This window comes from Glycine max, chromosome 1 (genome assembly GCF_000004515.6).
Source record: "Glycine max cultivar Williams 82 chromosome 1, Glycine_max_v4.0, whole genome shotgun sequence".
NCBI classification, from domain to species: Eukaryota; Viridiplantae; Streptophyta; class Magnoliopsida; order Fabales; family Fabaceae; genus Glycine; species Glycine max.
Genome location: NC_016088.4, coordinates 55651929 through 55665640, shown reverse-complemented (window position 1 = coordinate 55665640; position 13712 = coordinate 55651929). Strand labels below are relative to the sequence as shown.

Sequence of the window (13712 nt, the reverse complement as noted above, 5' to 3'; positions counted from 1 at the left end):
AGACGCAACATATGAAACTAAAAACCAAACTCGTAATGCTAATTAGGGATCTTCCATCCATCACTTTCATTTCACCCTGACCACAATAAAATAACAATCAACTCTTTCCACTCCTCCCATTATTGATTTTTTCGTTTCTCATTATAACAAATTACATCATTTAGTAGATTTACTATTTCTATTACTAAAGCCTTTTGTTTTAATTAAGTTAGGGGACAAGTAGGTTAGATATGTTTACTTATTGTGTTTTTGGATTTATGTTGGATTATTTAGTTTTACGTGAAGAATTGATTTTGACTTCAAATAGTTTTAGATACCTACTGATTTGAGTTTAAAAAAAAGTACATTGAATTTTATTACTGTAATTGTTTTTAGAATAAAAATTATTATATTCATACACCCAACTTTTTTTACAAAATTAAAAAAAAAACTTTCTTAAAACTCACTTTCATTTATTTATTTTAAATTTCTCAACACATCATTTATATCTATTCGATTCTCTATCTCTCTTTTCTTTTCCATTCATACACGTAAGCCCTAAAAATGAAGTGTATAATTAACATTTTGAAGAATAAAAATATACAAACTTAAATCACATCAATTCTAATTTTTAAACATGAGGGAAAAGAAAAGGGACGAAACAAAGCTTGAAGAGTAAAAAAGTATGCTTACTAAAGTATTTTCCTATGATTGGAATGGAGATAATATAGAAGGAAAAAATAAGATGAAACTGGAATTAAAAAAGTTTTCTCCTAATCTGGGAAGAAAAAAAATTATTTTATTACGTTGCCATATTGTATGGCTATATTTTTTTATTTTCACCTCTTCCCTTCATGTCTCCATCCAAATAAGAAAATAAAATGTCTCCTCTATTTTTCTGTTTATCTTATTTTCTCTTCATATCCAAACAAAGCATAAGGCAGACAATTTAACATCCTTCCAGAAATGAGCCGTCAAATCTGGTAGGGAACTCGAACATAACCTGATGCCGATGACTTTGTGACACACAGGCTTCTACAACTCCACTAGCATCAGCACCCAAAGCTAAATTCTTTACGATTATTTAAATACGACCCAAATTGAATACAAGATTTGTTGAAACGTGAAAACAACTCATACTAGGAGCTTCAAAGAAATTGCATTCTAAATAAATAAATGCGCCCCATCGCTTCAAAGCCATTTTAAAAATATATTGTCATCGCAAATATATATGGGGATATTTTGGGATAAAACTTGCCAATCACAAATTAAAAGTTAAATTACTAGCTCATTCTAAAAATTGTCATTACAAGCAAATACTACGTGGTATGAAAAGAAAAAAGAATGTATTACTTCCAAAATTTAAAAATCAACCTTTTTCCCTTAAAAATTTAATACCATGCACATTCCCAGTCAGTTAACATCTATCTAGCAAGTTGGCAACAGTATCTAATCGAGAGGACACACAGGTGAAATGGCAATGGTAAACCTGAGCCGACTGAGCTTTAACTCCCTACTTAAAGTGCTGCAAAATCAATCAGCATACAATGGTTGGGATTGTTAGTCCAGACAATATTAAGTGACGGCGGGAAGGGTTGAGTGTTGTGGTCACAGTTTAAAAAGGACCTAGCACTGTTGTACACTATATACTTCCAATATTTACAAAAGAAACTTAACCTAATATCACATGCAAAGCATGAGGAATAAGATAGCTGTAATAAGGTACAATTATCTAGGCGACGCATTTTAAAGTGCAAGCTTCTAAACAAACTCTGCTAGTGAAATTCACATCACATCACTATACATTTATCTTTGGATTTTGCATCAGACCTGGGAGATGCAGATGTTGATGAAGATGAATGTCTTCCAGTGTTTCTTGCCACCTGAAAATAGCATCACCAGAAAATTCTTAAAATTTCAACTTTCATATAAGCAGAGCTAGTAGAGTAGTCAAACACCATATCATTTTCTTAGAAAAGAGTTTATAATTTTCATGCACTTAGTGTAAAGAGTTTTACATTATCAACAAATTAAAAATCACTCTAAGAATGACTTTTTAACAATCTTATCATATATGACAACTTGTGACTGAATGATGGTGTAAAATTAAATTGTTAGTATATTATAGTTAAAATTCTATAAAAATGATCAGGTATTTGCTACCCAATAATAAAGATCCTCCACAAAATTGAAAATGATCCCATCCATTGGCTGCCACTCAATAAGATACCAAAGCAACTGACAACACTGTGAGTGTATATACACACATATCCAAAACAGTATATACCTGGGGACCTGTGACCAGTCTAGAGCTACCACTAATGGATGATTGCGGCTGTGAATTATTCTGGCGTGGTGGCTGCTGCTCAAACTCCTGTTGTTGCAAGGCTATTGCTAATTGGAGATCAGAACTGTCATAATTACAGATATGATGAATTTTTACCAAACCATCTTGAATCGATAAAACTATAATTTTGAAATAGTAAAAGGTAACAAGTTTTCATGGAAACTTACTTGATATCTAAGCCTGCATGTGTTGCACTATCTATGCTGGCAAGATAGTCCTGAAAAGTGAAGTTGTCTAAATATTAATGAGAAATTGGTTTGCAAGATTAACATATTTCCCTTTTAAAATTTAAAGAATATACATACGGCAGTGCTGGTCAGAGCATTGTTCTCATCCCAAGTACTACTTTCATGGTTTTCTACCTTGAATTCCTTGAAATTACCGGTCATAAACAATGTATCACCATTGACCTGAAAGATAAGTACATAGCAAACTTAATTTCTGCAATTTAATACTACACAATGTTAGCATGATTTTATTTATTCACACAAACTTGGATAAGATGGTTGGTCATTAGTACAATGAAAATGAAACTACACAAGATACTAAATAAGGATTCATCCCACTGAATTTACTACAAGTCCAAGAAAACTGCCTGCTTGCATGACTTGTCCCTAAGTATCCAAGAAGCTCAAATCAAGCATATAACCTTTCAGTTTTCAAGATGTTTAATTGAGAACATCTACCAGTGGCAACATAGAAAGATAAAAAATAAATTATTTCAATAAAAAAGATCATAAAGCAATACTGTTTTACCTCATTCAGTTTTTCCCAGACCAGATCAGGCTGATTTATGTAACCTTGGTCCGTGGCTAGAAGATAGAGCTCACCCTCAAACTGTGAATAAAGAGAAAATAATTTTAGTACGAAGACTGCAAGACGACAGACAACATTTTTTTCTCGATGACAAAAAGGTACTACTGGTTGCACTTGATATCAGTAATCTAAATGACCAAAGAAAAAAACCTTCAAGACTTTTACTGACCTTGAACATGGTGCTGAAATGATTGTTACGGAAAAAAACACACAGCTCACGCTCTTTAAGCCCATCTTGTAAACAGAAAAGACTGCAAAAGCATTTATAATATACAAAATGTGAAAGGAAAATTCTTCATAGCCAATGAAGAGAAATATACGGATCACAGAACTAGATCAATTTATTTAGACCAACAAGATAACAGGTCAACATACCCATAAAATGTCAACTGGCTGGCATTATTCCTCAAGAAACTCTTGATCAATTCACCTAAGACCATAAAAAAAATGACATAAGTCTCCCATAAGATAATATATAGCTATCTAAGAAAATAATATTTTAATGAGAATCAATCCACTTCTTCAATATATGGCACCACTTACCTTGTTCTGGAGTAAGTTCATCCTTAGCTCTTAGATCAGGAGCAACTAAGGTGCTTCTGTCAGCCTGTTCTGCAAGTACCACCTCACCTTCATAAACAGGTTCACGATCCTCAAAATTTCCAGTTCTTGTATCCAATACACATTCCTCTCCTTCATATATGGGCTCACTCCCTTGAACACTTGAAGTCAATGCTCCAGAAACATCAGTTTGATGATATCTGACACTAGATGAATCTGAATTTGTATGGCCAGGGGATGAGAATGATAATCCTGTGGCATCAGGTCCATGAGATTCACCTACAACTTCATGATCTATAGTTGTAGGAGTGGATTGATCATGGACTTTTCCATCACCTCCAGAAAAATCTGCACGGCACTCAAACAAAGAGACAGAGTGTTTTTCAGGAGAAGGGATAACTTCACTCTCATTCTGAACCAATGCATCAAGGCTGTTCTTCTCAATCACATCATTCAGGTCAAAAGATTCTTCAGGTCCCGTATAAGTTGATTGATGAAGGTCACTTATGGTATCAGTCTTTAAGGATGAATTAGCTGCCTCTCCCAGTGTAGAAGTAGAAGATATCTGTTCGCTGTGGTCTTTGCCAGAAGCAGCACAATCATCAGATAAGGAAGGCTCTGGGCCATGCTCATGAAAGTTACTGTTACCAGCACCAGAGCTATTTCCTAATTTATCTCCACAATCCATATTTATAACCTCGTCATTACACATTTTTCTATCCATACTGACAGAAATTTCTCCTCCATGCATGTGACCTACAACAGGATCACTTTCATCCTCGGACATTTTCAAGACTCTCAACAACTCTGCCTCTTCTTCTAGATCACCTTTTCTTAGTATATTATCAGAAATAGAATGAGAAGAATCATCAAACGACCTGGCTTTTGAAAGACTGGGAGAGGGAACTCCAAGAGTAGCAGTTGTTGCAGCCACAAAATCAACACAATCTTCTTCTGGATTATTTTTATGATGGACCTCCATGTTTAGTGTTTCAAGAGAGACAAGCTCTCCCATAAGGGAATTATAGGATTTTGATCCAATTGCATTCGCAGTGTCATAATCCTGGCTCAAAAGAACATGAAGAATTGAATATCAAATAAACACATCATAAAATAAGAAATAAACCCCACATTGTTTAAGAAAAACATAAAGATAACATTTTGATAAGTATTTTCATATCTATTCAAGAAAGATCACTTGGCCATTTAAAATTTACAGTAAGCAATGAACCACACAACTTTCATCATAATCTAAGGCTAGATCAATTTTAAGATGTGGCACAAGGAGGCAACTGACACAGCAGATTGAGGTCGTATGACAAGATAGAACTAATTAATTTGGATTGAGGGTGAAAAAATACCTGAGGATCAACAATCCAGCCATGATACAAGGGAATGTCCAGCAGATCAAATATGGCACACTCTCGAGTGAATTCAAAATCACCTATTCTGTAATTCAAGGAATTTTTATCAGAACTTCAAAACTGTTGATGGATGCACATGACTGCCAAAGAAATGAGAACTGCAGAACTGACCTCCTAAATTTTATATTTACATCAATTCCAGTAGCAAGCCTAGGGAGTAAGTCAATTGCATCAGCAATGTTCTGTTGTTGATTTTCAACATAGCCTGCATCTTTGTTCTAGAGGACAATAAGAAAAATTGTCAAATCAACTAGTATCATAAAAGAGTTAATGTCACCAGTGATAACAAATGCAACTCTTACATTCACATTACTATTTGAATCAATTAATCGTTCAGCAACCAATGAAAGCAATTTCTCCTGTGAGACTTCAGCAATATCTGGACTCAAATTTAAGTTGTTTCTCAGCAGCAGAACATTACCTGCAACAATGCAAAATATAAACAATAAACCATTAGTGTGATGCTATAAAACAAGATAAACCAAACAAATGTTGCAAGTAACCCTTCTACAGCGCAAAACTTAAGCATGACATACAAGGAAACAAATGGTTAAATTACATTTTTAAAATGATCATCTAAGAGAGCATCGGTTTGCGTCGATCCAATATTCAAACTTTCCAGATAGTACAAAAGAAAAGGGAAAGGAAAATATAATAGGATTCCTACAAAGGTGACTTCAAGTTAGAAGAAGACTTCCACTTTAGTATATTAATATGATGAGAAATACCTGACTAGATATGAAAATAAGAATAGTAGCTGGTCAGAGAAATCACGAGAGGATGAGAAGAGAATATGTAATCATTAAAACATACAGTGTGTGCCTTTGAGTTCTTTATTTAACTTCATTTGTGGTGTATATGAGTTGCCCTAATCAGCACAAGATAATTCATGCTAGATGATTGCTGTAGATAATTCCATAGCTGTCAATCCCAAAGAGTGACGCAGAACAGCTGACAGTGAGATGAAAGGGTAAACCTTAGAAGAGAGCAAATACTATAGTAGGATAACAGATAGCGGGATGGTCACTGTTATGTCGAATTAGAGGGTAAACCTTAGAAGAGAGCATGAGATAGTGAGATGAAATGCCTAGACTACAAAACAAAACAACATGGGGACAGAACAGAGCAAGGCAGCAAATGTCATGGATGACTGGAAACAGTGAGAGGTTCACCGGAAAATGGTCTCAGAGGTCAGGGATGACCAGAAGGTCAGAAACTATGGAGAACAAAGGCTGCAGAGGTTGGGGATAGCTAAAAAATTGTCACAGCTGGCCAGTAAATAATGCGATACGTCAAAAATGTAGCTGGAGAAGGATGGATGTTTTTCAGAAAGGAGAACAGTAGGTGCCGCTTCATAACAGAGAGCATGCAAGTAACTGAGAAAGTTAGGGTTTCATTCTGTCCCACTCCAGCCACGATTTTGTCTGGCTATCACAGCCACTAATTCAAGCTGAGACACTATTCAATCTTTGTAGCATGCTCCAATCCCTCCGTGATGCGATTCCATGATGGCGCTGCTATTTAGTGGCATTGACAATTGTGGACAGTTATCTTGAACTATCATTGTTTTCCAATAATAGATAAAGGAGAGTGAATTGGGGAGATTTACTGGCATATAATATCCTATCCTTGAAGCTAAAGAAAGTTTTTGATACCATGACTTTTCTGCAATTCATAGGACAGAAAAGAAGAGTAGCAAGTGAGAATTGCAATGATGAAAACGTGTCACACAAGAGAAGATAGGAGGTAAGGTACTAACGTTCATGATTGAGAAACATTGAACAACAGGGTACACTGGTACCTTGGCAGAAGAGTGAAAGCATTGACACAATTAGGACTGAAGACAAAAGTATGAGGGGCAAGATCTAAGAGAGACGCATAGGTATACAAACAGGTTGGCGTAATGGCATTTTGGTCAGCAATCAATCTGAAAGAGATTTCATACGTGGATTCTGACAAGTTTTCCTTTGCAAATTACAACTATTTGGAGTCAAGACTGTTTCCGTGTTTCCATCAATGTCAGATAAATAACCATTATACGCCATTATATTTTTGTGACACCTCCGCCATAGGCAATTTGTGATGGGAAGCCCGCTATGGCATGTTTATAGGACAGAATTTTGATCTTCCACCATATTCCGCCATTCATAGCATTGGTTTCCATATGTTATATTGTTTCAGTTATACGCTTTCCAGTATAGCAAAAAAAGATTATCTCGGATGTTATAAAAAAGTGGAATCTATCAATAAATTACTTGTTTTTGTTCTTATAATTGCAAGCCAAAAATAACAGAATGATAACTGCCACTAACGAACACGAAGGGAGCGAGTGGTGTCTGGTGTGGTGTGAAAACTAACAGCAAGAAATAACTAAAAACCAGACAGATTCATACGTGTTGGTAAACGAATTCAAAATCGGAAAGAAAAAAAAACGATGAAAGGTTTCATGCTATCCTACTTCAATAATAATCGATAAGTAGCAGAGGCAATAGATGAGAGAATTCATTCAAAGTAAGAGGCAATGATAGAGAAAGATAAAATTCCGTATCCCTAACGCAATCGAGTTTGGTTGTGAGAAGAGGCAAAAGAGAAAACGGTATCTTAGGAATTAAGCATGAAAATGAAAAGATGCGAAATGACGAAACCCTAGGATGCGAAATGCACTTACAGATAGCGAGGAGCGGGCAGGGTCCGTTGTCGTTTTGAAGAACGATCGGAGTGGTACGTCCGAGAAACTGGATCGTTTTGGTTTTGTGGACGCACTCTTTGACTGGCTGTGGCTGTTGGTGTTGTTCCTCTTGTTCCCGATCCTCCTCGTCCTTGAGTTGTGGCTCCTTTGAAGGAGAAGAAGACGATGCTGCCATTTCGATGGATTTGCTTCAAAAACTCAGATTACAATTGGCCTCTTTATGAAAAACAAATGGAGGAGTAGGACTACTAAAGCTTCTTTCATTCGTTGTTCCACCTTAATGTCAAACCCCGCACAATACGAACCATTTTCTTTTATTCCCCCTAATCTTTTCTTTCTTCTTTTTTACCCAAAGAAACGTTAACTTCTAATCAATTTAGATATTTGTCTTTTACTTACTAATAGGAGGGATTGCCCAATGATTTGCGTTACAATTATATATATATTATTTCACTCGTAATAAAACCTTCACGTAAACTCTCTTTTTTTTTTTTTTTTACCGGGACAATCTTCGTGTATCAGGTAATAAAAGGAGAGAATCCGCATCATTTTATTTTCTCAACGTGATAAATTTAAAATGAATAGAAACGAACCACATAAAAGTATAAACTGTTATTATCCTACTCTGAAGATGTTACGAATTGATTGGAATAGATTCGGTTAGGTTCTGATGTGGGTTTTTTAGAATTGAGAAAACATGGGCAAAAACATAAAAAGTTACACTACGAGTACGGGGGAAATGAATTTGTTGAGCCTACCATTTAATGGTAACTTTGGAGGACAGAGCCCATCCAGCTGCCATTTAATATCTCTCTTAACATACGAAAGCCCCGTCCAACTTTAGTAATAGTATACAAGAAGAACATTGGGCTCGGGCTCGGGCTCAGGAAATTGAACAAGACCCTAAAATGAGCATTGTAGGCTGTCTGACCTAACTTTTGATTGGACATAGATAGATGTTAAACGAGACACACACTAAGGAGACAGAAACCAAACCCACATTGGAAAAATCATCAACAGCACCTGTTTGCATACATCTAAATTAAAAATTCTAATGAATTTTACATAAGGAACAAGGGATTAATTCTCAAGATTTCTCATCGTTCAAAAAGGTTTTGAAGAAGGATTCGTATTTTAAACCAATTACATGTGCTGAAATCTCGCACCCACTTCCACATTAAAATTATGTCGTTACAAAATGCGATCTATCAATTGGGGAGAGCAAACATTTAGCATCCGTTTTTCTTTTGTATTATGAAGAATTGCTTTTCAAAAGTATAATAATTATGTATTTTCAAAAATAAAAACTCAAAATATATTTTAATACTTTTTATAAATTCAAACTAAAGATAATTAAAATTTAAAATTTATTAATAAAGTTATGTTTTTTTATGTTTAAACAAATATGCAATTGCCGTACTAAAATAAAAACAAATAAGCAATTATTTTTAACGATATTTTGTTGGCCTACGAATTAGTTTTGTGATTACCTACCAATACCATAATCATTGTAGAACCCGCGAATGGCATAATAATAATGCACAACAAAGGCCCCGACCAACCTATCTATTTTTCTTTAAAGAAAAGCCTTGTGTTTTTCTTTTGAATTCGAAAAGCCGCATGTTAAATATAGCACTTATTCTGAAATAATATACGGTCCAATAATAATTCAATAGATCATTTACACTCGTGATTAAGGATAAGGAGAATAAAGTACAAAAATTTTAAACATAATCATTTCAATATATTATCTACTTTATTTTTTAGCTCTTGACTTTAATTTATTTTGACTTGAATATTAAACTGCAAATATCTTTATCCTTCTGCAGAACTTAATAGGCCATCATTATAAAAAAAAATAAAAAAAATCAGCACACTCTCCCGAATCTGCAAGATATGTGATGACTTTCTTCTAAACTTGTGCAAAAAAGGGTACTTGAGAAAATTATTTTCCAAATAAGTGTAGTTGTTTAAGAGGGGATATATTTCCATGACACTACTAACTATTAAAAGTTTAGGAATATTTTTGAGTGAGAAATAAAAAAAAATGTAACTAATGTAAGGTTTGAAAGTAGTCAAAATTGTAGAATAAAGTAGACTAGTGTGTTGAAAAGTGCATTATTTTGCTGCAAACTCGCAGTCACCTTTCTTCTCATATATTTTTTTAGGAAGACAAGAAGACATTAGCTGCCATTTTTGAAAGTTTTATGCAATAATATAACACGTAATAATAACTCAGCAGAGCATAGCAGAAAAGAAAGGTGTGTGAAAAAGAAATCTAAATGGATTATTATTTGATTTGAAGTTGCCAAACATAACGAGATTTTTATCCCTTCCTTGTTTTCTTAGAAAGGACAATAAACCAAAAAGTCTGATATACCCGAAAATTTGGAGTACCGCCAATTAGGGCAACCATACCACGTGGATAGTGCAAAGCATAGAAACGTATCCAAAAAGAACTGTAGCAATCATCACAACACAACCAAGGCTACGACTTAAAGCAACCGCAATATTTTGGCCAAAAGTCACAAATTACTACACGCATCTAAATTCTAAACACTCCTCCGACCTATAATACCCTTTTCTATTTTCATTGTTGAAGCTCACAAGCAAAGGCTAAAGTAGATTAGATTCTCCTCAAGCAAAACCTAGAGCTCCCACACTCCTCCACTACTTAGAATATTAAAAGCCCCTTCCTTCATCAAGGTACTACTGTTTCATCTTCCCTCAAAGATTGGAACAACAACAGGAACATGGGTACTCTAACAACTGTTCCTGTGCTCCCTTCTAAGCTTAACAAGCCTTCGCTTTCTCCGCGTCACAATTCTCTTTTTCCCTACTACGGAAGACGCGTCGGGAAGAAGAACAAAGCAATGGTTCCTGTATGTGCTTCTTTTCTTTTCTTAAGTTTTTTTTTTTTTATCAACATTTATCGTTGTTGGGTTTGTCTGATGGGTTTGGTTGGGAATTGGATCAGGTTGCTAGGTTGTTCGGGCCAGCCATATTTGAAGCCTCAAAGCTTAAGGTTTTATTCTTAGGAGTGGACGAAAATAAACACCCAGGAAATCTCCCAAGGACTTATACTCTAACCCATAGTGATATAACCGCTAAGCTCACCTTGGCAATCTCTCAAACCATAAATAATTCTCAGGTATTTTTCATCTTTGATCTTACAATTTTGTTTTCCTATTCTTTTGGAATCGTTGTTGAGCAAAAATTTAGTGGAAAAGAAGATGCAGATGTTGTCACAAAACAGAGGAAATCAGGGTATCTTACAACATTCTTGCTGTGTAAGAGAACATTTTTTGGGCCAAAAGGGTAGGAAATCATGATAGATGGTAACATGTGAATCATACTGCCGACCAATTAGATGGGTGCTTGGTTGAATTCATTGAATTTTATTCTGTAGAAATAGTCGTTTGAGAAAGTGATTATTTTGCATAATTAATTTGATACGCAAGACCCACGGAAATAGGAACGGATTGTTCAACACTCCAACCTGGTAGAAAATGAATCCTTGTAAGTCCAAAATGTGTGTTTGACTTTTGTAAACTCCCAACCTAAAATTGGTGATTGTAAATTGTGTTTGTTTACCAATAATAATATATTTTGGAAAATCATAATAAAATTGTATTTGTACATGATTTGAGTCAAATCATGGTTTAGAAGTTCCATAAACCTAATAAATTGTGTTTTTGCAAATCATTATGAAAACACTAATAAGTAGGGCAATGGTCACAATTAATTTAGCAATTGGCTTAAAGTAACCTCTTTTTTATTTTCAATTTCTAATTGCAATCATGAGATTCCTGAACATATTATTTGTGAATGAAACCACCTAGTTTACAAAGTTCAAACTGAGGAAAATAAACATGGGAATTGAATTGCAGTTACAGGGGTGGTACAACAGATTGCAAAGGGACGAAGTGGTGGCACAGTGGAAGAAGGTGAAGGGAAAGATGTCTCTGCACGTACACTGCCACATCAGTGGTGGTCATTTTCTCTTAGATATATTAGCAAGGTTACGATACTTCATCTTCTGCAAGGAGCTACCAGTGGTAAGATAGTTTTGCTTGCAAGTATCTAATTATAATCTCTCACTCTGATTGGTCAATGAATGAAAAATAAAACGGAACATGTGTTGCTATTGCGTGTGTTAATTAGGTGTTGAAGGCGGTGGTTCACGGCGACGAAAACCTATTCAACAACTACCCAGAATTGCAAGATGCCTTGGTTTGGGTTTACTTTCACTCAAACATTCCAGAATTCAACAAGGTGGAATGTTGGGGCCCACTGAAGGAAGCGTCAGCACCAATAGGTGGGGCCAAGGAAGAGAGTGAGCAAGAAACTCTTCTAAGTAAGGAGGGCTTGGCAATTCCACAGCCATGCCAAGAGGAATGCGAATGTTGCTTTCCACCGCTGACGTTAAGCCCAATTCAGTGGTCTCAACAAGTTCCCAGCCACCATTACGAACCTTGTGATGGGATTGAGACCCAACAAAGTCTATAAACTTCCAAACTATCATACACAGAAAAGAAAAAAAATAAAATCACATCACAGTTACAGGGATGCTGGCAAATTCATATGCCATTTCCCTGTATACATCATTAGGACAAATCAAATATTCAAAACCCATTTCAATGTAAATAAGGAAGCTCGTATTTGCAAAAAAAAAAAATTAACTTTCTTTGTTATGATTTTTCTTTCGTAAGAAATTAAATTAGTTCATGTATAATATTTCTGTGTGCATGATTATATCTAAGAATTAAACAGAATTTTTTTTTTAGGAATGGAAGTTCTATTTATATATACTCTTATAGCTAGATTTTCGTGGTTGTAATATTGTTTTCTCAGTTTCGTAGTTTCTTTTGCGTGATAATTTTTAGGATTTTCAGTCAAGTAAACTTGTTTGCAAAAGGGCGACGACAAAAGTTTGACACGCTCAGTTTAAAAATATTTAAATATAAGATTGAGATGTTTGAATTAAGATTTAAGATGGTATTCTGCCGTAGAAGAGAACATTCAAGAATGCTGGTGATCATAATAACTAATATGGAAGAAAAGGCCAAAACAGTGTTCAATAACGTTATTTTACGAGTTATCTTTTGTCTCTACATATTTATCTATCTAAATGAAATATTATATTCTTTTTGGTTTAAAAATATAAAACTAGTTATCTTGATAAAAGAAAAAAGGTTAAATTACTCATTTCTTTCTTTCTTATAATTTCATGATTTTTATTTTTTTAGTTCCTATAATTTGATAAGTGATTTTTTTAGTCTTTATAATTTACATTTTAAGGATTAAAAAAATCTAAAAAAATCACTTTTAAATGTAAACGATGGGTACTGACTAATTTAACCAAGAAAAAAAAAAAAACTCAACTAAGGGGTGAGTATATATGGGTTCGGACTTATTGACTGTCCGTTTCACCCGTAAATTAAAACGGCTTAAGATTAATTAAATGTTGGTGTACATTTAAATGTAGCCTTTTTCGTTGATGTATTAGACCCTATTCACGGACTCATTATACTTTTTGAATATTATTTATTATTTTGTAATTTTATTGACATGTGTATTTGAGACTGGAAACACACTGAAGTCTCACTTTCAAAAGTAATAGAGATGATGAGAGATAAAAAAAAATGTGTAAAGAATATTGTTAAGAAATAAACTTTGTTGGTATATATAAAACTTTAATTTGTCAATCTATTATTTTTAAGCTTGTCGTATTAGCAAAAGTTAATAAATATTCTCTAGTTCTTAAATTAATTATAATTAAATCAATCAATAAATTATAATTAATAAAATCAATATAATTATGAATAAAAAAATGAATATAATTCAATAGCAATAATAAAATATAAGAGAAAAATGTTAAAAAGAAAATAATTAC

General features: G+C 34.2%; 2 protein-coding genes across 2 annotated transcripts; one reads left to right on the top strand and one right to left on the bottom strand.

Annotated features, from left to right (window-relative positions):
* Positions 1–1308: 1308 nt before the first annotated feature.
* LOC100808340 (ubiquitin carboxyl-terminal hydrolase MINDY-2) lies at positions 1309–8184 on the bottom strand. Its single transcript, XM_003516636.5, has 12 exons — positions 7796–8184; positions 5430–5548; positions 5239–5345; positions 5065–5152; positions 3686–4766; positions 3518–3572; positions 3312–3393; positions 3083–3163; positions 2632–2736; positions 2494–2543; positions 2267–2390; positions 1309–1862 (listed from the first exon to the last, which is right to left on the bottom strand). The coding sequence occupies exons 1-12, from the start codon at positions 7989–7991 to the stop codon at positions 1770–1772; spliced, it is 2181 nt and encodes a 726-aa protein (XP_003516684.1). The 5' UTR covers positions 7992–8184; the 3' UTR covers positions 1309–1769.
* A 2237-nt stretch (positions 8185–10421) lies between these two features.
* SGR2 (senescence-inducible chloroplast stay-green protein 2) lies at positions 10422–12604 on the top strand. Its single transcript, NM_001249761.2, has 4 exons — positions 10422–10698; positions 10794–10967; positions 11707–11874; positions 11981–12604. The coding sequence occupies exons 1-4, from the start codon at positions 10570–10572 to the stop codon at positions 12323–12325; spliced, it is 816 nt and encodes a 271-aa protein (NP_001236690.1). The 5' UTR covers positions 10422–10569; the 3' UTR covers positions 12326–12604.
* The last annotated feature ends 1108 nt before the right edge of the window (positions 12605–13712 follow it).